At 35.3% G+C, this 24,029-nt stretch overlaps 1 protein-coding gene and 1 pseudogene across 4 annotated transcripts in view; both read left to right on the top strand.

Annotated features, from left to right (window-relative positions):
• The window catches only part of LOC111159997 (HEAT repeat containing 5A), a 97,126-nt gene that overhangs the window by 36,785 nt on the left and 36,312 nt on the right, over nucleotides 1-24,029 (top strand). For all 4 annotated transcript variants that reach the window (XM_022522754.1, XM_022522744.1, XM_022522764.1 and 1 more), the window contains exons 14-21: nucleotides 419-582; nucleotides 673-848; nucleotides 7,400-7,505; nucleotides 8,372-8,562; nucleotides 13,124-13,283; nucleotides 16,019-16,208; nucleotides 17,261-17,430; nucleotides 22,387-22,525. In XM_022522754.1, the coding sequence (XP_022378462.1) occupies nucleotides 419-582; nucleotides 673-848; nucleotides 7,400-7,505; nucleotides 8,372-8,562; nucleotides 13,124-13,283; nucleotides 16,019-16,208; nucleotides 17,261-17,430; nucleotides 22,387-22,525 (1,296 nt within the window). The remainder of the gene's footprint in view (nucleotides 1-418; nucleotides 583-672; nucleotides 849-7,399; nucleotides 7,506-8,371; nucleotides 8,563-13,123; nucleotides 13,284-16,018; nucleotides 16,209-17,260; nucleotides 17,431-22,386; nucleotides 22,526-24,029) is intronic.
• Nucleotides 5,854-6,360, top strand: LOC111160009 (annotated as a pseudogene).

Here is a 24,029-nt window from a genome sequence, read left to right as displayed (position 1 = left end):
GGAGCCTGCTTCTCCCTCTGCCTCTGCCTGCCATTCTGTCTGCCTGTGCTTGCTCTCTCTCCCTCTCTCTCTCTGACAAATAAATAAATAAAATCTTTAAAAAAAAAAAAATCCTGTTTTTGTCCTTCATGTCATTTTATTTAAAATGATGGTAGTATTTCTTCATTATCATAAAGTATATACACACACATATTTTGAGATGTCTTTACAGTATCTGTTCTTAGTCTTGTGACCAGTAACACCAGTTGAGCAATTTGTTGGTAGCATATTTTTTAAGGATGAAATATCTTTGGCTGTAATAGATTAAAGTTAGCTGATGTTTAGATTAAAGTTCTGCCTGGTTTTTTTTTAACCTTGTATTCTAACCAGTTAACTGCTTTTAATAAATTGCTAATTGCTGTTTTCTGTAATTCAACAGGAAACCTTTGTGCTCTCCTCAAAGAGCTGGCTGCTGACTTGACTGCCTCTGATATACAGGTGGCAGCATCTGCATTTTTACTTCCACCCCTCTGTCATCAGGATGATCTTGTGATATTAAGTCCTTTGCTACAAGAGACTGACCATAGGTTTATTGAAGAGCAGGTATAGTCATTTTTCAATGAACTCTTGGGTTGACTCATTCTGTGAACAGTCATTTTAATACCTTTATATATTTGTTTTGTTTTGTTTTAGCTCCTGCTTGGTAATGGTATTGCTTGTGGCAGCTTGGAGTATGACCCCTATTCTATTTATGAGAAAGATGTAGAGGGAGATTCAGTGCCTAAGCCCTTACCTCCAGTACTGTCAGTTATTAGCTCTGCAGTCAAGCTCTTTGGAGTTGTATGTGCTCATGTGGGAGAAGCTCAAAGGTAAATCATCTTTAGTAGTTCACATATCCTGAAATACAATATTTAAGGATTGGTTTTGGTTCAGTAAATGCATAATAAAGAACTGATGCGTAAGAAAAATGTAATAAGTTCTCATTAGTGTGGTGCCTGGGTGGGGCAGTCAGTTAAGTGTCCGGCTCTTGGTTTCTCAGGTTGTGATCTCGGTCATGAGACTGGGCCCTGCACCAGGCTCTGGGCTCAGCACAGCATCTGCTTGAGAGTCTCTTCCTGTCCCCACCCTGTACTGGTTCTGTCTTTCAGAAAGTTCTTATTAGTATAAAAGAGTTCTTACAGATGACAGGTGTAGGTGTGATAAAGGCTCTTGTTTAATTATTCATCTGGCAAATATTTAATAAGTAATTAAGTCAGTGATTAAATTCAGTGATTAAATTAAACTGAAAACTGCTAGGCTTTGTTGCGGATGCCACACTTTACCCACAATTACCTTATCATCTAGCTGAAAATACAAATAGAAAAATGGAGTGGTGAAAAAAAAGAACAAAAACTCAGTGATATTAGAATTTTGATTTATGAGCTATTGTTAAAAAGAAGAATGCTGCTTTTCTGCTTAGATTAGGTCTCTTAAACTTTTTTACTTCAAGGCTTTGTGGACCCATTATAGGTTTTTAGTTTGGTGGATTTCAAAAATTAGATAAATTCATTAATCTTAAGTTTGATAGATTTCAGTCCACTCAAAGTAGACTTCAGTTTTAAAATATCAAAGGCTAGTAATGGTTTCTTATTGAAAATTAGTTTCATAATTGATAACTGAGGTAATACCTTTCTTGGAGATCAAAAAACTACTTATTGTTTTTATGTAAAACAATTGTTTTTATGTGAGATACTGAATGCAATGTGAATTTCTCCTATAGGCTCTGCTGTTTAACAATTTATAAATTAGTAACTATCCTCATTTATTCATATTCTCTCCTTCCCTTTCTCTCTTTCTCTCTCTCTCTCATTCACTTCCTCTTTCTCTCTCCCTCCCTCCCCACTCCCTCTTACCCTTCCTTCCTTCTTATCTGCCTCTGGCATGCTAAACCAAAAATAACATGTAACTAGATACATAGCTTTTATATCATTTTATCTAGTTATGTTTTCCAGAGAATATCAATTAGGTAGGGAATTTACCTTGGTCTGTTTTGATGAAGACTTGCCAAAATATTTGAATCTTGTCAGCAACACATTTTGCGGGGCCGGCGGGGGGTGGGGGGCAGTTAGTTATTTGCTTTCTTTTTTAAAGTAAGCTCTAGGCCCAACATGAACCCAAAATCCCAAGATCAGGAGTTATGTGTACTACACCAGCTACTAGTCAGGCACCCCAGGAACACATTTTTTAAGCATGTCTTTGGATAGTTTACTTTCATTGGATAGAAAAGTGAATAAAGTTTATGTTGTTTTTTGATGTTGATTTTTAATAGCCTCATGTCATTTTATTTTAAACGATGATCATATTTGCTCAGTATTGTAAGATATACACAGACACACACACATTGAGATGTCTTTTCAGAACTTAAATTTTAAAAGATGATGTTTTTCCTAAATTTATTTATAACCCATAGTTCCCTGTGTGTACTGTAACTATAAAGTTGTGCTTATAACATATTTAAGACAATATATAACCAAATTATAAATGAATGCTACAGCACTAAAAGATGAGAGGAAAATCATAGTAGTCTGGAATATTCAAAGAAGCATTGATAAAGGGACGACAAGACTGGGTGGCTCAGTTGGTTAAGTGTCTGCCTTCTGCTCAGGTCATGATCCCAGGGTTTTGGAATCGAGTTCCGAATCAGGCTCCCTGCTCAGAGGGGAGCCTGCTTCTCCCTCTTCCTGCTGCTCCCCCTGCTTGTGCTCTCTCTCTGGTAAATAAATAAGATAAGATATAAAATAAAATATAAAACTAATATAATTGATAGAGGGGCACCTGGATGGCTGAGTTGGTTGAGTGTCGCAGTCTTGGTTCCATCTGGGGACGTGATCTCATGGGTGGTGAGATTCAGCCTGAGCTCAGCAGGGAGTCTGTCTACTTGAGATTCTCCCTCTCCTTCTGCCCCTTCCCCTGCTCATGGATGGGCACCCGTGCTCTCTCTCCTTTCTTAATCTCAAATAAATAAATCTTGGGGCACTTGGGTGGTTCAGTCAGTTAAGTGTCTGCTCTCAGCTCAGGTCATGATCATGGGGTCCTGGGATCAAGCCCTGCCTTAGGCTCCCTGCTCAGTAGGGAGTCTGTGTCTCCCTCACCCTCTGTCTGCCGCTTCCCCTGCTTGTGTTCTCTCTCTCTGTCAAATAAATAAATAAAATCTTAAAAAAATATATACATATTTAAGGAAAAAAAGAATTGATAGGGTGGGAGTGAATCAGTTTGTAACCATTTTATACAGCATACAATTTAAAATAATTAATTTGGATTAATATTACAGTAACTACAGGGATGAGACAGGGATGGCCTTGTGAGGAAAAGATTTAAATTAAGCATATTCTTAAATGCTTCCACTAGCTCTTTTCGATAGGTCTAAGACAAAAGTGAAAAAGAAAAGAATATACGTCTTAAAAGCTTTCCTTTTTAAAAATTGATTTTATTGCTCTTTTAGAGAAGTTTTTTTTTCTTTAGGAAAATTATTTTTTATTCTGTCTAAAATTTAATTAGCTTTAAAGTATGCTAAGTTTTTTTTAACCTCACCTGGACTAAAATAGTATATAGAATGAATATGTATTTCAGGGAGGAAAGGTTTTATTTATTTTAATAAAAATGTTGAGACCTGGGGTGCCTGGGTGGCTCAGTTGGTTAAGCAACTGCCGTCGGCTCAGGTCATGATCCTGGAGTCATGGGATCAAGTCCCACATCAAGTCCCTGTTTGGCAGGGAGTCTGCCTCTGCCTCTGAACTCTCCCTTCTCATGCTCACTCTCTCTCTCAAATAAATAAAATATATTTTTTAAAAAGATGTTGAGACCTGGTAAAAGTAAAACATACTATGTTTAGATTTTAACTGAATAAAAATAGTAATCAGAACTTTGGGAATTTTTAAAGGAAATGGTCTGGCAGGATCCCAGATACAGAAAGTGGGTCATAAGCAGCTATCAGTAGTCTCCATTGGATGTCTTTAGAGGACCAGAGAAGAGCAACTATATAAATAGGAAAGTTAAGTTTTTAATTTCCTGTTATCCCAAATATGATACTTGTTTAAGATGCCAAATGCTTTTCTTTTGGGTCTTTACATTTCTAGAGGGAAAAAAATGTTTTTAACCAAAGTCTCTACAACAGCAACTGAATATTTCAAAGCATTTTATTGTCATTGTGCTTAGCTTTGTGTTTAAATAGCTTAAAAGAAACTCTTATAACGTGAGATTGCCCTAAGATTAGAAATGGGTTTTTCATTTTTTTTTTAAAGATTTTATTTATTTATTGGACAGACAGAGATCACAAGTAGGCAGAGAGGCAGGCAGAGAGAGGAGGAAGCAGGCTCCCTGCTGAGCAGAGAGCCCGATGTGGGGCTCCATCCGCAGGACCCTGGGATCATGACCTGAGCCGAAGGCAGAGGCTTTAACCCACTGAGCCACCCAGGCCGCCCCTCATATTTTATTTATACACTAAAAATTAAATTATTGGGGGGCGCCTGGGTGGCTCAGTGGGTTAAAGCCTCTGCCCGCGGCTCAGGTCATGATCTCAGGGTCCTGGGATCGAGCCCCGCATCAGGCTCTCTGCTCAAGCGGGGAACCTGCTTCCTCCTCTCTCTCTCTGCCTGCCTCTCTGCCTACTTGTGATCTCTGTCTGTCAAATAAATAAATAAAAATCTTAAAAAAAAAAAATTTAAATTATCGGGGCGCCTGGGTGGCTCAGTGGGTTAAAGCCTCTGCCTTCAGCCCACCACCCCTCTCTGCCTGTTTCTCTGCCTACTTGTGATCTCTGTCAAATAAATAAATAAATAAATGAAATCTTTTTAAAAAAATTAAATTATCTTTTTAAAAAATTAAATTTTTTAAGATTTTATTTATTTATTTAACAGACGGAGATCACAAGTAGGCAGAGAGAGAGGAAGAAGCAGGCTCCCTGCTCAGCAGAGAGCCCGATGCGTGGCTCGATACCAGTTCCATGGAATCATGACCTGAGCCAAAGGCAGAGGCTTCACCCACTGAGCCACCCAGGCGCCCCCAAAATTAAATTATCTTTAAATCATTTGCTTTTTTCTATTTTTTCTTTTTTTTTTATTTTTTATTTTTTTTCTATTTTCTCTATTTTTTCTATAGTTTTGACTATAAGATTCTAAAAATAAGAAAACTTCGTAGGGGTGCCTGGGTGGCTCAGTGGGTTAAAGCCCCTGCCTTTTCAGGTTATGATCCCAGGGTCCTGGGATGGAGCCCCACATCAGGCTCTCTGCTCAGTGGGGAGCCTGCTTCCCCCTCTTTCTCTGCCTGCCTCTCTGCTTACTTGTGATCTCTGTCTGTCACATAAATAAAAATCTTTAAAATAAAATAATAAATAAAAATAAGAAAACGTATTGATAATTTTAAAGTACTAAAATGTTTAAGGTACTAGAATGTCGAGATAGTTTTATGCAGAAAAGAACTATGATTGATCTTGTGCATGTGTTGTTTGTGCTTACTTTGAAGCATTTTATGCATAAATGCAAAGAATGAATTACTTAATTCACCTGAAGATTGTTCTACCCTTGACAATACACTGCAGACACTTTGACAACTTTTTAAAATGTAGATTCTGATTTAATAGTATGGTACGCATATATGTTGGGTATTGAAATTTTCAGAAACTCCTTAGGTAATTCTGACATGCGGCCAAAGTTGGGAACCACTGCTAAATGCTGTAAAATGGCTGATGGAGCCAGAGGAAAAGCATAGTGCTGTAAGGACATGTAAAACAATTCACAGAAGTGACATAAATAACTAATGAACACATTCAACCCCAGACCAAAAATAATGTTTATATCCATCATAGTTAGAATTGTGAAAATTAGCCCTTTTACGAAGATGGCGCCAAAAGCTAAGAAGGAAGCCCCTGCCCCTCCCAAAACCGAAGCCAAACAAAGGCTTTGAAGGCCAAGAAAGCGGCGTTGAAAGGCGTCCACAGTCACAAAAAAAAAGATCCGCACATCACCTACCTTCAGACGACCCAAGACTCTGCATCTCTGAAGGCAGCCCAAATACCCTCGAAAGAGCGCCCCCAGGAGAAACAAGCTTGATCACTATGCCATCATCAAGTTCCCCCTGACTACTGAGTCAGCCATGAAGAAAATAGAAGACAACAACACACTTGTGTTCATTGTGGATGTCAAGGCCAACAAGCACCAGATCAAACAGGCTGTGAAGAAGCTCTATGACATTGATGTAGCCAAGGTCAACACCTTAATCAGGCCTGATGGAGAGAAGAAGGCATACGTTCGGCTGGCCCCTGACTATGATGCTTTGGATGTTGCCAACAAAATTGGGATCATCTAAACTGAGTCCAGCTGGCTAAATCTAAATACAGTTTTTTCATGATAAAAAAAAAAAGAATTGTGAAAATTAGAAAATTGGTCTCCATCAGTAGAATGATTGAACAAATTGTAATACATGTGCACAGTAAAATTTGGCTTCATGAAAGTTACCAAAGAATAAGAATGATTTGAAAGGTGCTTAGGAGGTAATATTAAATGAGAAAAACAAGATTTAAAATTGTGTTAATACATAGTGTGATCCTAAGTACATTTTAAAGTATAGCTGGGAGTTCAAAGAGCTGTGCTGATTCTCACTGACTATAGACGACATAAGTTGGCGCTACTTTTAAGATGAAGCAGTATATTTGAATCCAATTAAGTCCTCTTATTAAGAACAAAAAAGCTGATGCAAGTAACTTTTAAGATAACTTTTTTTTTTTTTTTAAGATTTTATTTATTTATTTGACAGAGATCACACGTAGGCAGAGAGGCAGGCAGGGGTGGGGGGCAGGCTGGAAAGCAGGCTCCCCGCCGAGCAGAGAGCCTGATGCAGGGCTCCATCCCAGGACCCTGAGATCATGACCTGAGGTGAAGGCAGAGGCTTAACCCACTGAGCTACCCAGGTGCCCCTTAAGATATCCTTTGATTAGAGGTACCTAGCTGGCTACATCAGTAGGACCTGTGACTCTTGACCTCAGGGGTGTGAGTTTGAACCTCACATTGGGCATAGAGTTTACTTAAGAAAGAAAAGAAAAAATAAGATACCATTTGTTTAGAAAAGAGTTACTGAGATAGAATTTGTCCATGTAAATATTTATGAAGTTAAACTTCTGGGATTTTTTTTCCCCCACATAATAATGCTTCTCACCCACTCTCAAAATGACACAAAATTAAAATATTTTTGCATTTTTTTATACTTTCTTTTCCTAAAATGTTAGAGTATATTCAGCAATAGTTTATTTCATTTTAGCAGTTACCACAAAATAATGCAACAAAACAGATTAGTAGTATATACTCAGTAATGCCCTTTGGCTTACTTTATCTTTATTAACAAACTCAATGTTTTACTATTTGCTTTTAAATCTTGTTTCTGATTTTAGGCTTTTTATACTGGAACAGCTTTTGGACAGTATAAAGCACACAAAAGGAGCTCGTCAACAAATAGTTCAGTTACATGTTGTTTCTTCACTCTCTAGTTTCTTGAAGGTAATTCTGTGTTTTTTTTTTTAAATTTGGGTGTTTGATTAACTTTTTTTTCTAATATATGGCCAGTTAAGTAGTTTGGAGGAAGGTCTGAATTGCTTTTTTTCTTCCCTTTTTTTTAATCTCCTAAAATGAAAATATTTTGGGATTTGCAATTCCGCTTTTACTTTTTCTCTATGTAAAACTTGTTAGTCAGAAATTAAACCTAAAATCTTGACTTAGGACCATGTTTTAACCTACTTAGCCTAATATCCTATACCAGAGATTGGTAGACTATGGCCTATGGGCAAAATCTGGCTTATTGTTGCATTTATGGCTTATTGTTTCTAACTAAAATATAATACACTTCATTGGTTATTTTATGGAAATTCCTATTAATGTTCTACTGAACACATATATACTGTAGTGACAATTAATTACCAGACTGTTTGCTTGGAGGTTTAAACTTCTAAAGAACTTTCTGTGAAAAATCAAATTGTTTTTGGGTGTTCAGTATTTATGTGTGTGTGTGTGTGTGTGTGTGTGTGTGTTGAAGTAGTAATCCAAGTATGAGCACATTTGCTTAACCAGAATATTCATTCCAAACTGGATTAGAAAATTTACTACAGGAACAACTGGTTGGTTTAGTCTGTTAAGCATCTGAATCTAGGTTACAGCTCAGGTCATGATCTCAGGGTCATGACATTGAGCCCTGAGTTAGGCTCCACATTCAGCAGGGAGCTTCCTTGAGGTTCTCTCTCCCTCTACCTTTGCTCCTCACCCCACTTGCATTCACTCTCATACTCTCTTTTTCTCTAAAATAAATACATTCTTTTTTAAAAGGAAATTAACTACAGTTGTAAGTTTGGATTATTCTTTACATGTTTCAGTATTTAGCTGGCTCCAAGGGAAATTTGGGTCCAGAAGAAATGAGAAGACCTGCCCTAGCGTTGGTGATGGGAGCCCTAGAAAGTCCCAACCCCCTCTTGAGATGTGCAGCTGCAGAGGCATGGGCTAGATTAGCCCAAGTGGTTGATGATGGAGCTTTTACTGCTGCATTAGCTCAAGTTAGCTTTGACAAGTAAGTCAATTTCTTATTTAATACTCATAGACTGTGTGTCAAAACTGGGTATATGGCTTGTTGATTTTTTTGGAACTGGTGAAACTTCATTCTGGAGTTAACAGAAAAAAATTTATAAACACATACTTTCAAATGAAGGGTCTGCTCACTTGGAACATAGAACTATTACTACTTCGGCTTTAATTTTTATATAATAAGGGAAAGATTACTAACATATGAGTGATATATTGGCTATCAGTGGAATGGACTCTGGGAGTAAGACATTTATGGAGTTTTATCATGTAAAATATAGATAATAGGTAGTAATAACAATCTATCAGAAAGAGTAAAAGCTGTAGGCTATTAGGATCAGGAACCATAAACTATGTTTTCATTTTTGACAACTCTGAGATCATGAACAGAGAGAGAACCTCTCAGCTAGTTTTCCTCTGTGTCTTTTTTTTTTTTTTAACATTTTTTCATTTTAATTCAATTAATTAGCATATAATGTATTATTGGTTTCAGAGATACAGGTCTGTGGCTCATCCATCTTATATAATACCCAGCGCTTATTACATCACATGCCCTCCTTAATGGCCATCGCCCTGTTACCCCATCCCTCCACTTCCCTCCCCTCCAGCAACTCTTGTTTCCTATGATTAATGAGTCTTTTATGGTTTGTCTCCCTCTCTGGTTTCGTCTTGTTTTATTTTTCCTCTCTTCCCCTATGATCCTCAGTTTTGTTTCTAAATCCCACATATCAGTGAGATCATACGATAATTGTCTTTCCCTGATTGATTTAATTTCGCTTAGCATAATACCCTCTAATTCCATCCACATCAGTCTAATGGCAAGATTTCTGTATATATGTATACCACATCTTCTTTATCCACTCACCTGTTCATGGACATCTGGGCTCTTTCCATAGTTTGGCTATTGTGGCCATTGCTGCTATAAACAGTGGGGTGCAGATGCCCCTTCAGATCACTACATTTGTATCTTTGGGGTAAATATCCTCTATTTCAGATAGGAGGTTAATACTGCCCTGCCTGCTGAACAGTGTTAAGGTAAATGAGATAATAAATATGAAAGTGATATGAAAGAATAAAACAACCACAAATAAAAGTTCATGGTTATATTAGTAGTATATGTATATAAAGTTGTATTTGTAGTAGTAGTAGTAGTAGTAGTAGTAATGCAAGTAGAACTTTGACCTTCCAGTTTACTGAATATGTGTGACTGATTTGGTTAAGAACATGAAGTCTGGGGGTGCCTGGCTGGCTCAGTTGGTAGAGCATGCGACTCTTGATCTCGGGGTTGTGAGTTTAAGCCCCACATGGGTGCAGAGATTATAAATAAACAAACTTTAAAAAAAGAGAGAGAGCTTGAAGTCTGGAGTCAGATTACTAAACTTGTGTCAAATCCCCTTCTTCCACTTTATAGTTGGTTACTTTGTAAGAGTTATTTTGGCTACCATATTGTTCTCCTCATCTGTAAAAAGGAACTGATAATAGTAGGAATCTCAAGATTGCGAGGATTAAAGGACTAAATATACAACACTTAAATTAACACAGAATTCATAAGAAAACTTCTAAAGTTCTTGAGTTGAAACTCTAGTTGTGTGGAATTAAAGTATCTCAGCAGTATGAGTTTTTAAAATGTAATTTAATTATGCTCTTAACAAAATAGGTATGGAAGGAACATAAATCAGCATTAAAAAGACAATATATGACCAGCCCACAGCTATCACACTCAGTGGTGAAAAGCTATAAAAGCTTTTCCTCTAAGATCAGGAACAAAAAAAAAGGATACCCACTCTCTCCACTTCTATTCACCTTGGTTTTGGAAGTCTTAACCATGTAGTTAGACAAGGAAAAGAAATATAAGGCATCCATATTAGAAAGTAAGAGACAAAACTGTAACTCTTTGTAGATGACATAAGACAAAATTAGAAAATCCTAAAGACTTCACCAAAAAACTATTAGAATTAAATGAATTCAGTAAAGTCACACAGGATATGAAATTCATATACAGAAATCAGTTTCTGTACATTAATTGTAAGCTGTCAGAGAAATTAAGGAAACAATCCCAGACACTATTGTCAATAAGATTAAAATAAGTGGGACACCTGGGTGGCTCAGTGGGTTAAAGCCTCTGCCTTGGGCTCAGGTCATGATCCTGGGGTCCTGGGATCAAGCCCAGCCTCAGGCTTTCCGCTCAGCAGGGATCAAGTGCTGCATTGGGCTCTCTGCTCAGCGGGGAGCCTGCTTCCTCCTCTCTCTCTGCCTGCCTCTCTGCCTACTTGTGATTCTCTCTCTCTCTCTCTGTCAAATAAATAAATAAAATCTTTAAAAGTAAAATAAAATACATAAGAATCAATTTAACAAAGGAAGTAAACAACCTGCACACTGAAAATGTTAAGACATTGTTGAAAGAAATTGAAAATGACACAAATAAATGGAAAGATATACCATGCTCCACAAGGATGGCATACAAATTCATGAAGTATTCCATATTTTAATACACACACACCCTATGTGCATGGATTGTAAGATTTAATATTGCTAAAATATCCATACTGCTGAAAGCAGTCTACAGTTTCAGTGTAATCCCCATCAAAATACCAATGACATTTTTCACAGTGCTAGAATAAAACAAAAATCCTGAAATTTTTGTGGAACCACAAAAGATCCCAAATAGCCAAAGCACTCTTGAGAAAGAAGAACAAAGCTGGAGGTATGCTGATTTCAAACTATATTACAAAACGATAGTAATTAAAATAGTATGTTACTGGCATAAAAACAAGCACAGATCAGTGTGTTAGAGTAGAGAGCCCAGAAATAAATCCACATATATCTAGTCAGTTAATTTGACAAAGAAGTCAAGAATGTATAATGGGGGAAAAACAAGCTACTGCCTGGCTCAGTCAGTAAAGCATGCAACTCTTGATTTGGGGCCCATAAGTTCAAGCCCCACCTTGGTTATAGAGCTTAATTTAAAAACAAAACAATGGGGTCGGGGAACAGTCTGTTTAATAAGTGGTGTTAGGAAAACAGGACAGTTACATGCAAAAGATAAACTGGGCCACTCTCTTATATTGTATACAAAAATAAATTCAGAGTGGATGAAAAACTTGAAGTAAGACCAGAAACCATAAAACTAGAAGAAAACATGCATAAGCTCATTGACATTAATCTTAGAAATATTTAGGGGGAAGGAGGTCTTGCTTCTCAGGCAGTGGCAACAAAAGCTAAAACAAATGGAATTACATCAAACTAAAAAGCTTTTGTACAATGAAGGAACTATTAACAAAATTAAAAGACAACCTATGAATGATGGAAGATATTTGCAAATCATATGTTTGATAAGGGGTTAGTATCCAAAATACATAAAGAACTTCTACAACTTAATGTCCGAAACCTGATTTTTTAAAAATGCGCAGAGGACCAAATAGACATTTTTCCAAAGAAGACATACAGATGGCCAACAAGCATGTGAAGAGCTTCGCCCACCATTAATTGTCATGAAAATCCAAATCAAAACCATAATGAGACATCACTTCACACTTGTCTAATTGGCTAGTATCCAAAAGACAGTAACAGGTGTTGAGTAGAATGTGGAGAAAAGCGTACATACACTGTTGGGGGGAATATAAATCACAGCTGCTATGGAAAATAGTATGGTGGTTCCTCAAAAAATTAAAAATACAATCCAGCAATTCCACTGCTGGATATTAATTCAAAGAAAATGAAAACATTGATTAAAAGAGATATATGCACCCCTGTGTTCACTGTAGCATTATTTACAACACCCAAAATATGGAACCAACTGTGTCTATTAATAAATGAATAGATAAAGAAGATGTGTGTAATATCACTTAGCCATAAAAAGAAGGAAATCTTGCCATTTATGACAACATGGAGGGACCTAGAGGGTATTATGCTCAGTGAAATAGGACAGAAAGACAAATAGCATATAATTTCACGTATCTGTGAAGAGAAATGAATGAACAAACTCAAAGATACAAGAAATAAACTGTTGGTTACCAGAGGGGAGGGGGTGCAAAACAGGTGAAGGGAATTAAGAGGTCCAGACTTCCAGTTATAAAATAAATGTCATGGGATGCAATGTATAACATATAGAATATAATCAATAATATTGCAGAAACTTTGTATAGTAACAGATGGTAATAGACTTATCGTGGGGATCATTTCATAATGTATAAAAATATCAAATCACTATGCTATATGCCTGAAACTAAGAGGATATTGTGTGTTGCTTATACTTCAACTTATAAAAAGTAACTTAAAAATAAAGTAATAGTGCTTGTCTTACAAATTTAGTGTATCTTTGAAAAACATTGAAATTATTCATACTTATTCATTAATAATGTGAAGACATTTTTATATAAATTGTTTTTCTTTTCAAGATACCTTTCAGGTCATTTCAGATTTTTTTTTAATCACTTAACAGTAAATAATATTTTTTAATTTTGCAGCTATTCATACAAAATGTTTTGCCAGGTAACAGTGTACATGCATTAGTTTTGTTCAGTGATTTTTATTTATTTCCATGATTATAGACTGAAATCGGCAAGGGATGTGGTTACCAGAACAGGATACTCACTGGCTTTGGGATCTCTACATAGATATTTAGGAGGAATAAGTTCTTCTCAACATTTGAATTCTTGTGTTGGAATCCTTTTTACTTTGTCTCAGGACAGTACTTCTCCTGATGTGCAGGTAAATACCCCATGTGATACCTTCTTGAAATTCATGATTTGTATATAATGCAGATTGTTTTTATAGACCATTAGTTTGTAAATAATCTCCCCTCTAATAAAGCCAAACCATTGTTAACCTTGACTGGTTTTTGAAATTCAGATCTTACTATCATCACTTCACACTCAGAGTTTCTAAAACCACATTCATTATCTTTTTCTGAAAATGGATCTTCCATCTTAATAATAACATTTACTCTTCTGGAGATTTTAATTGGTACCGAGGATTGTTTTATATATTCTTCTAAAACATTAACATATTTAAGCCTCACAGCAATCTAGGGTGTATATTCCCCTATACAAAAAAAAAACTGGAACTTACAGAAGCGAAGTATCTTACTCACAGCTGAAAGCCAATAAATCATGGAATCAGCTCAAGAACATAAGTCATGACCTCTAAACCCATGTTCTTAACCAGTTAACCATATTATTGTACACATCTTACCCATTTCAGTTAAAATCCTCATTCTCTTGATATCTTATTCAAATCCTGAATGACTATTTTTCTATCTGATCTTTTTCTCCGCTTATCTTATCTCTGCCTTCCTTGTGTGTTCCTAATTGCTATGGTAGTATTTTTTGGTTCTTTGCAAGTCCCCCGAGATGGGAAGACACATTTATTTTCCTGAAAGACTTTCATCTTGCCACTTCTTTACCAAAAATTTGGAGAAACTGCTTATTGCTTCCTAAATCACCTCATTCAAGTCCTATCAACTGACCCAGGAACCCTGTTATTACCCGAAAGTACTTGCTTTTCTTATAGATGACCTGCCTATTTTCATCCAACACATGCCTTTCTCATATCTGCATTTATATTTTTCCTGTTCTTTTCCCTTACTATTCCTGTCTGATAATCCAAATTTTCTAGTGTTCTGAGATCCAGTTTAACCACCTTCTCATCAAATTTCAACATCCCTAATCCACAGTTAGATCTCATTCTTTGAATTACCATATTACAAGCCATCTCCTCCTCCTCATCGTCCAGTAGTTGACTGAGTTAACTTATAAGGTGTTCCATTCTTTCATCCACACTTATAACACTTTTTGTTTTTATCTTATTTCTCTTCTTCCCCTTTAAGAAGCCTGTTGTGAATGCACATACTTTTATATCAAATACTTTTTTTGTTGATTAAATACTTTTAGTGGCTTCCAGTGTCATCAAATCTGACTCTTCTCAATTACTGCAATATCTTACTTAACAGTTTATTTTTGTAGCATTTAAAGTACTGTAAGCTTTCTTACACATTCATTGGTAAGAGGGATAAAATTTTCTCAGTTTCCGAAATGGAGACATTTTTATATACTTAAAAAATACATAGAAGTAGAATACACTGTAAGGACCCTGTTATACCCATAATCTGACTGCATTGGTTATTAGTATATGGCCAGTCTTGTTTCATTCACTCATTCATTTGTTCATTCATTCATTAATTCATTGGTGGCTTAAATAACAGAAATTTTATTTTCTCATGGTTCTGGAGGCTTAAAGTCCAAGATCAAAGTGTCACTCAGTTGGTTTCTTCTGAGCCCTCTTTGCTTGGCTTGCAGGTGGTCACCTCACTGTGTCTTCACATGGTTTTTCACTGTGCTTATGCATCTCTAGTGTCATTCTGTCCAGATTTTCTCTTCTTAGGACACCAGTCACATTGGGTTAGGGCCCACTCTAAAAGCCTCATTTCAACTCCTGTCCAAAGACAGCCCCATCCTGAGGTATTGGGAGAGGCTTGTTCATTTAAACCAGAGTTGACAGACATGTTTTATTAAGAGCCACATAGTAAATTGTGTACACTTTATACGTCTTGCAGTCTCTGTCGGCTACACAATTCTGTCATTGTAGCAGTAAAGCAGCCATAAATATGTAAATAAATGAGCATGACTGTGTTTCAGTGAAGTTTTATTTATAAAAACATGACAGGTCAGATTTCACTCAAAGGCATTTCATTTGTTTAATAGAAATAAATATAGACTTATTTTATACATATACTTATTTTTATATGTTTATGAAAGTGCACTTGCCTTTAAGTGTGCACCTCTGTGAATAAAGTATACAAACTAAATACACCATGTAACCAGCACCTAGATCAAAAAATAGAACATTATCAATACCCCAAACGCTCTCCTCATGTTCTCTTCTAGTTACTACCTGTCCCACCAAGGATAACCACTATCCTAATTTGCAACATCATATATTAGTTTTGCCTGCTTTTATACTTTATATCAATGGAATGATATGGTATGTACTCTTTTATGTCTGGCTTTCTTCCAACATTATGTTCAAGAGATTTGTCCACATTACTGCATGTATTTGTAGATTTTGTTGAATCTTTTATTTATTTTGAATCTTTTAAAAACTAGAATTTTTGTTCACATAGATTAAACAATAAACAATTTTCAACAAACTAGATTCACTTCAGGCTGTTAGCTAAAGAACCAAACATAGTCTTGGAATTCTTGGTGCTGAGATTTCAGTTTACCATTCTAAATTAGATGATTGTCTTTCATTGTTTTTTACTGAATATTTGAAGAGAAATCTTTTCTTAAACTTCTTATGTTTTCCATTTCTCTTTCCAGGCTAGTAATAGCACACAAATTACTTTGCTGTTACCTTATCACTTGCTTCAACAAAGACAATTCATTGTGTTTTATGTTTCTTAATGCTGCTGTAGCATTTTAAATTGTTTTTCTCTGTCTTCACAGACCTGGGCACTACATTCGCTATCATTGATAATTGATTCTGCTGGCCCACTCTATAATATGCATGTGGAACCCACCCTTTCTCTTATTATAATGTTATTATTAAATGTGCCTCCTACTCATGCTGAAGTTCACCAAAGTCTTGGTCGCTGTTTGAATGCCCTTATTACTACATTGGGTCCGGAGTTACAGGGTATGCATAGCTCATTTTGTGATTTTTACATTAAAAATGTACATAGAAAATGAATTCATTTATTACTGACTCAAATACTTGTCAGTGAGGTGAAGTTTAGTTTAGCACAATGTTCTCTGCAAATCCATGAGCAGAATGTTGAGAGTCATCTTGGGAAGAACACTTTGACTCCTGAATGTTGACATAATAGAATATAATGTAGAAACGACAAAACTTAATGTAAGTTCCACCACTAGTTGGATGACCTTTGGAAAATCTTCTGTCTTTGTTTTCCTTCTCTATTAAATGAGGGAAAAATTGGAAAGCCTTTGGTAGGTGATCGTATATTTTGTGAAATGCCATTCAATGTGATTTCTTTTACCTTGAAAAGACAAGGAGTACCATATTTAGAAAGATAGATTTTTTTTAAAAGCTTCCCTTTCAATGAAGGTGATAGACATCAAGTGGAATAGTTTAAACAACTCATCTCCTCTAAAAAGTAAGTGACTAAGTCCCAAAGCTCAGATAATCTGATCTGTTAAATGTACAGTCTGTGATTTTAATATTTGAAAGCATCTCAACTGATACAAGCAGAGCCAAGTTCATTAGTCATTTCTAATTTTACTTTTCAAATAATTTGATATAACCTAGTCTTAGGTTCTTGTAATGATCTATGTTGACATAAATTTTTTCAGAATAACTAACATAACCTTAAAATCTGTTACCTGTATTATGCCTGCTTTTTTAGAAGAAATTTACTTCACAGATCCTTAAGTTTAAAATTGGTATTAAAAAAAAAATTTTAGGGGCGCCTGGGTGGCTCAATGGGTTAAAGCCTCTGCCTTCGGCTCAGGTCATGATCCCAGAGTCCTGGGATCGAGCCCTGCATCGGGCTCTCTGCTCAGCAGGGAGCCTGCTTCCTCCTCTCTCTCTGCCTGCTTCTCTGCCTACTTGTGATCTCCGTCTGTCAAATAAATAAAGTCTTAAAAAAAAAAAATTAAACCTAGTAATATATGCTTAAAGAGGAATGATTTCATAGACCAATTATTCTAAGTTCTCTGCTTTCATTTTAGGTAATAGTACTTCCATTTCCACCTTAAGGACTTCCTGTCTTTTGGGTTGTGCAGTGATGCAAGATAACCCAGACTGCCTTGTTCAAGCTCAGGCCATTTCTTGCCTTCAGCAGCTTCATATGTTTGCTCCAAGACATGTCAACCTGTCTAGCTTGGTCAGCTGCCTCTGTGTGAGTATAAAATTATTAGTGAGTCTTAGTTTTTTTCCATTGGAAACTTAGGTTTATTTTAATTATCTAATCTGTATACAATAGCTATTTTCTCTTAATACTTTCTCTTAATTCTAGTCTTTTTGAAGGGGTGGACCAACTTTTATATAATCACATTTTAAACCTCTCATATATTGATTCATTTTTCTTCTCTTAATGCTGAACTTAATATTTGGAATATTTATTCATTAGTCAACAAACATATATAGGGTGCTTAAATATGTCAGGTACTGTATAAATGCCATAGGACATGGAAATATTTGTGATGTCTTTGTTTTTCCTTTTCTTTTTTCCACATAATTACATGTAAAGTTCCCTCCACCCCAGATGGGCAAATAACATTTTCCCTTAATATTCTAGTGGCATAATCATCAATATCTGGGTTTTAAGAATATGTTTAATAAGTATGACAAGATGAATGCTAAAAGTTCCGGTGAAATGGTTCATGATCGTCAATGGTTTTAAGATTTACCTTGTGTATCATCAGTGTCTGGACTTGTCTTAAAAATTGAGTTACATTTGGAATTAAAAGAACACCATTGCCTTTAAACATTTTCTACTCTGGCACAACACACTCCCATTAGTAACGTGACTGTTGAGAATCATTACTTTAGACGGCCCTTTCATTTACAAGCTTGAGGCAGGATGTGCAGCATTTCAGACCTTGAAAGAACCTCAAATGTCATTAAAACCAACCTTCCCAATAAAAAAGATAAATCAAGGACCAAAAAGGTCAAGTAATTTGCCCAAGGTAACATACCTAGTTATAGTGGTAGTTCTAAGTCAAGTCTAGAATCCAGGTTTCTCAACTTATTTAGTCCCCATTTCTTTATTTCTCACTGACTTCATACTTAGGGTTAGCTCTTAATCTCAGTTCTGCCATCTCCTAGTTTTGTGGCCTTAGGAAGTCCCACAACCTCTTCCAGCCTTAGCTACCTTGTTTGTAGAGCACAAGGATTACACAGGATGCCACCTGTAAAGGCACATGTCCCAGGCACTTAATAACCAACCACTCAATACATAGTAATTTTTATTTTCTTAACATATAACATATATTATATTAATCTTTGTAGTGACTTTCACAAAGTTATATAAGACTCTTATAAAGAGGATGAGACTGACTTTTCTGATAGAAACTTGGTTCCTGTCTGGGTTAAACATGTATTGGAGAAAATCGTGCTAATTGGATTTTACCTTTACCACTAAATGACTTTTCCCTAGCAATATTATTCTTTCTATTCCAAGAACCATTCCAAAACCAGTTACTGAAAAATAGCCACTCCTTTGCAAGTTGTTCAAACTTTCACTCTTCTTATACTACCTTTTTTTTCCCCCTTGAACTATAGTAGAAATTTTCCATTGGTAGCCTTTTGAAATTTGTTTAACTGATGTGTGAATTTATTTACTAAGTATATTGAGAAATAAAGAGCAAAACTTACTACTAATTCTTGATGAATTAGAGCTGATGAAATTTGTTACTCTTTTTTTTTCCCAGACTGAGAAAGGTTACATATAAAAAAGAGTAGAGACCACTATCAGATTTTTGTTTTAGGAGCAGTCAGAGCAATTGAGAAAATCAAAATTAACAATTGACAAATCTTATTTATGTGACTCTTATTTAAGCTATAAATTGATTTTTCTTATATAGAAATCATTTAAAAATTACAGTCACTATAGTTAATTTTATGTCTTAATTTTTAGAAAGTTTTATTCTGAATTTATTAGATTGAGTTTATTATAGAGTATTTCCTATAGTAAGAAAATTGCTTTTGCTTTCCTATTTAACATCTTTATGATCAGATTTTCTTTTTTACAGAGAATTTAATTATTTAGCATGAAATGTTTTCATATTAATTGAAACTCCCTGAATATTCAGAATACATTTCATCATTAAGAAAGAATCTTACTGGAAAGAGTTTTCTTCTAACTGCATGCTGTTTAACTTCCATTCTGAACTTGGTCTTAGCTACACTAGAAATTCTGAGTACTCTCAGTTTTAAAAGTTGGCTTCCAAGAATAAAAAAATCTATAACTTGTGATGAGGTAAACCATTAACTTTGTCCCTTGCTGGACACCTGCTCATGTGAATGCAATCCAGAATGCTCCTTTAACACTCATGTGTACTTGATCTGGCTTTGTTATTGAGGCTTAATGAGAGATTCCAAAGGAAAACCTTATTACACAAGTGTACATTTTTTAAGTTATTGTATATTTTATAGCTTTATATCTTGAGTTGAGTATTTCCAATATCTTAGCTCAACTCATATTTTAAAGTTGGAAAATGAAGTATTATGGCATATTTTTAAGCTGAAGCTAAGCCAATTTGAATGATAGCTCTATCAATATTTGTATTTTAATGCTTAGCTGACTGTTGTCAAAGTCATCCTAGTATTTATCTTTTGGTTTTGTCATGACCGGTCTGTCATTTGTTTTTGTGCAGGAGATCTTGTTGGATAATTCTGTGTTGGTAGGTCCCTGACCCTCAATTCCTAACTTATTTTGAGGTTTGCAATGCTGTTTCTTTGTGTCGTTTTTTTGGTTGTAGATGTTCTTGTTTTCCCCTGCATCTCTTTGTTTAAGCTAACCATTAATGCCAAGTCCAGTATGTGTAGCATGTTACATGGTGTTTATTTAATACCACTGTAAACAAATCTTCCCTAACCTTCTCCAGCTGGTGCAGTCACTCCTTGCACTTAATTTTGCATCATTTTGATTTATATATTCATTTCAGAAAGGAATTGTAATTATGGCTTGACTTAGTTTTTATACTTTTCCTGCTTGGTTTGTTTGCCTTGACTCATTCTATTCGTCTTCCCGATATAAATGCTGGAGAATGACATGGAGATATTAAGTGTTCCATTTTGCTTTGTGTGACTGACTGCCTTCAATCTTTTTTCTACCAAACAAATAGAATACTTTTAAGCATGCTTTCTCTAAAAGAGTGTTTGACCAGCCTGAATAAATGATGCACCTGCCTTGTATTATATGTTTATAAAACTCCAGTGAAAATAACTAGTAGATTCATTAACTTTTCTTTAAAATTGCCTCGTAGAATGCTTTTTTTGTCATTGTTGTGAAATGCAGCCATAATTTTGGGCATGAGTAAACTTAATCTTTTTACATTTTAACTCCTCTTTCCTATGTATTAGTTTCTAACGATGGTTCTTTAACGTGACTTGAATGACATTAACTTCAGACTTTGTGAATGGCATTCCTTTTTCCACTTTTGAGATCATGATATGACTTGAGGGTATAATAGAATATATTTATAAAGCAGTTCTTATTCATATGTTTTACTGATGATACAATCACAAATCTTTTCTGTTTTTTGGTGTCTGATAAAATTTAGGGTTCCACTCTCTTTGCATGTGTTTCTTACATATCAAAAACCAGCTGTCAGGGGCGCCTGGGTGGCTCAATCAGTTAAGTGACTGCCTTCGGCTCAGGTCATAATCCCAGGGTTCTGGGATCGAACCCCACATCGGGCTGTCTGCTCAGTGCAGAGCCTGATTCTCCCTCTGCCTACCTGTGCTCACTCTTGTGCTTTCTCTCTCTCTCTCCCTCTGTCAAACAAATAAATAAAATCTTTAAAAACAAAACAAAACAAAACCAGCTTCACCACCCACTCTTTGTCCCAGAATTTATCCTCTGCTCTTTTCAACAAACTCACCTACTTCAGTCCTGTTTTTCTCACATACACCAGATCTAGATAAAGATCACAATAAGAATTATGTTGTTACTTCTCACATTTTGCTTGGAAAATCAGTAGCGTAACATACATTCTCATTGTCATAAACCACACTAAACTGGCCTTTACTTTCATAGTTAGAAAAAAATAAATTTCAAAAACTCTATACTATATCCTACTTATGAATCACTGAGTTGGAATTTGTATCCAGAACCTTTGACTTGTTTTAATTGTTCATTTAAGCTATATCACAATCATATCATTCACTTGAGTAGCTACAACCTGGTAAGATTCACATTGTTCAAATACTTCTAAGTAAAAAGAATATGTATTGAGTTTGTCATTATGAGCAAAAATACTCTGTATCTCTAAGAAATGTATACATCTTTGTACATATATGCATATCCATTTGTAAGTTGATATACATATATGTAAAATTTGTTGTCTGTAATGTGTCTCTAGAGAGTGTTTTTGGTGAATATGTTTCGAGTAAAACTCTTTTCTGCCTTTATTTGAAAATGCATTTATTTACTCTGTATGACATCTGAATAAAATACTACTGATAGAAACTGTTAATAATAATTAATAATAACCAACATTTATTGAGCACTTAGTATTTACCAGGTACTGTACTCAGCCCTTTTGCATGTGTCTTTGTGTTAATTTTGCAACAGCCCTTTGACATGGGGTAGTGTTATTTCCATTTTACAAATAAGGAAACTAAGGCATGGAAAGGTTAAATAATTTGCCCAAGGTCACACGTCTGATAAGTGAGGCAGTTTGACTCCAGAGCTTCCCTTTTAACCAGTATGCTATACTGCTTATATGGATTTATATAAATTTCTACTTAGAGAATCATAAAACATTATAATGTTGCATGAGCGCAAACGTCTGAGCTACAAATAAATTCTCAATTGTATTTCTTTTATCTCAAAACTATTTTACTTATATAAAGTTTGTGTTTTCTAACACTCAAGATGCTACTGCTTTGATTTGTTTATGAATATTTGTGTAATCAAGTACATGTGCTACTCCTTTAATTGTGTCTAAGTTAGAGTAAAAGATATGTACTAGAATAGTTTGAAGAAGTTGCTGTCTATTTAATAAACTGCATCTAGCACAGTAATGGGCTGGACAGAATCAGGAAGGATCCAGTGAATGTCTATTAGACTTAGTGTGAATGCCACCAAGAATTTCAGCTCTTTCATTTCCCAAATGGTATTTTTCAGGTTAATCTTTGTAGTCCCTATTTGTTATTGAGAAGAGCTGTACTGGCTTGTTTACGTCAGCTTGTACAGAGAGAAGCAGCTGAAGTTTCAGAACATGCTGTTATGCTTGCTAAGGATAGCAGAGAAGAGTTGACTCCAGGTAATTCTTTTTTATCAGCATTATCTCCAGCTCAGATGATTTAAGTTTTAATCTTAAATCTTTCATACAAACATGAGTTTTTAAAATGAAATATAAAAGTTAATATGTAATGTTTTAAACCTGCTACAAGAGACAGTCACTAACAGTTACTGTCCTTCCAGCTGGTGATGTTACTGGTTTAGAGCAACAGTTTTCAAACTTAGACCCCCGAACTAGCAATATCCACCTTACTGAGAACTTGTTAAAAATACAAACGATCGGGCCCCATCACAAATCTGCTTAACCAGAAATCTGGGAGTGGAGTCCAGTAATCCGTTACCTATGTTTTATAATCCCTGTTAATGAATTTGAGAGCCTCTCAAATTTTAGAGCAAATTTTTTCACAACAAACAGTTAAAGTAGGATTTAGCCTTTAAGTAATTTACCATATATGCCTGTAATCTCATTTAATAAAACTTACCACAGAAGAGTCTTCTTCAGGTTAGAGGGTTTTTTGCCTCTTCTTTATTTTAGAGCTGAATTAAAGGATTTCTTAGCCGGTAAGACTTAAGTATATATTTCTTTATTTTAAAATTATGTGGTAATGCAAATATGCATACAAATTCAAACAACCTACAAAAACAGCAATGGTAATATCTTACTCTTTTATGTATATAGTTTCCAAAGTGGTGTCACACTTTTAGAAGGTCTCAGGCTTCTTTTAGAAGGTCTCAAAGCTTTCCAGTATCTAAAGCTCTCAGAACAGTGTGTTTTACTGTCGTGCTGTGCTCCTTAAGTTAGTTTATTACATTAAAACTTTAAATCTGACTTGAGTTAATCAGCATTGCTGAACTGGTATACTTGTCATCAGACAGGTTGTAGAACTCATTTGAAAACTGTTGATGATTTACCTTAACCAGAGAAATTTTAATCTTATAATTGTATGAGATATTCTGCCCAAGCGACCTTCAGTTTATGTTCACCACTGAAATTATCTGCATCTTTTGCTTTGACTTTCATTGTGTAAACATGATATATATTCCTAGAATTCTTGAATTAGCTATGTGAGTAAAATATACTAAAGAACTTGTTATATAATTCCCTTTTTAAAATTTTATAATTTTTCAAACTAATGGAAAAGTTTAAAGTAATGTGTAGTGAAAACATATATTCACCTACTTATTATCTTTATGGGACTCATTTTATATATCTTCCTCTCTTTCTGTATATACACAGATACAAACCTTTTGCCAAACCATCTGAAAGCAAGCTGTAGACATCATGACAACTTACTTCCAATACGTAAAATTCTCCTGCATGACCACATATCATTTCCACACTTAATGAAATCAACATGATTTAGTAGCGATCATAAAATGTGCAGTTCTCACACAGATTTCCCCAGTTATCCAAAAAATATCCCTTATAACTCCTTCCTACCCTTCCTTACCACCACGCAAATTTAGTTCCAGCCATGACTCACACATTGGTTGTTCTGTCTCTTTAGACACCTAATCAATAACAT

This window comes from Enhydra lutris, unplaced genomic scaffold (genome assembly GCF_002288905.1).
Source record: "Enhydra lutris kenyoni isolate GAN:26980312 unplaced genomic scaffold, ASM228890v2 scaffoldscaffold4, whole genome shotgun sequence".
Classification (NCBI taxonomy): domain Eukaryota; kingdom Metazoa; phylum Chordata; class Mammalia; order Carnivora; family Mustelidae; genus Enhydra; species Enhydra lutris.
This window is presented reverse-complemented; position numbering and strand designations above follow the sequence as displayed.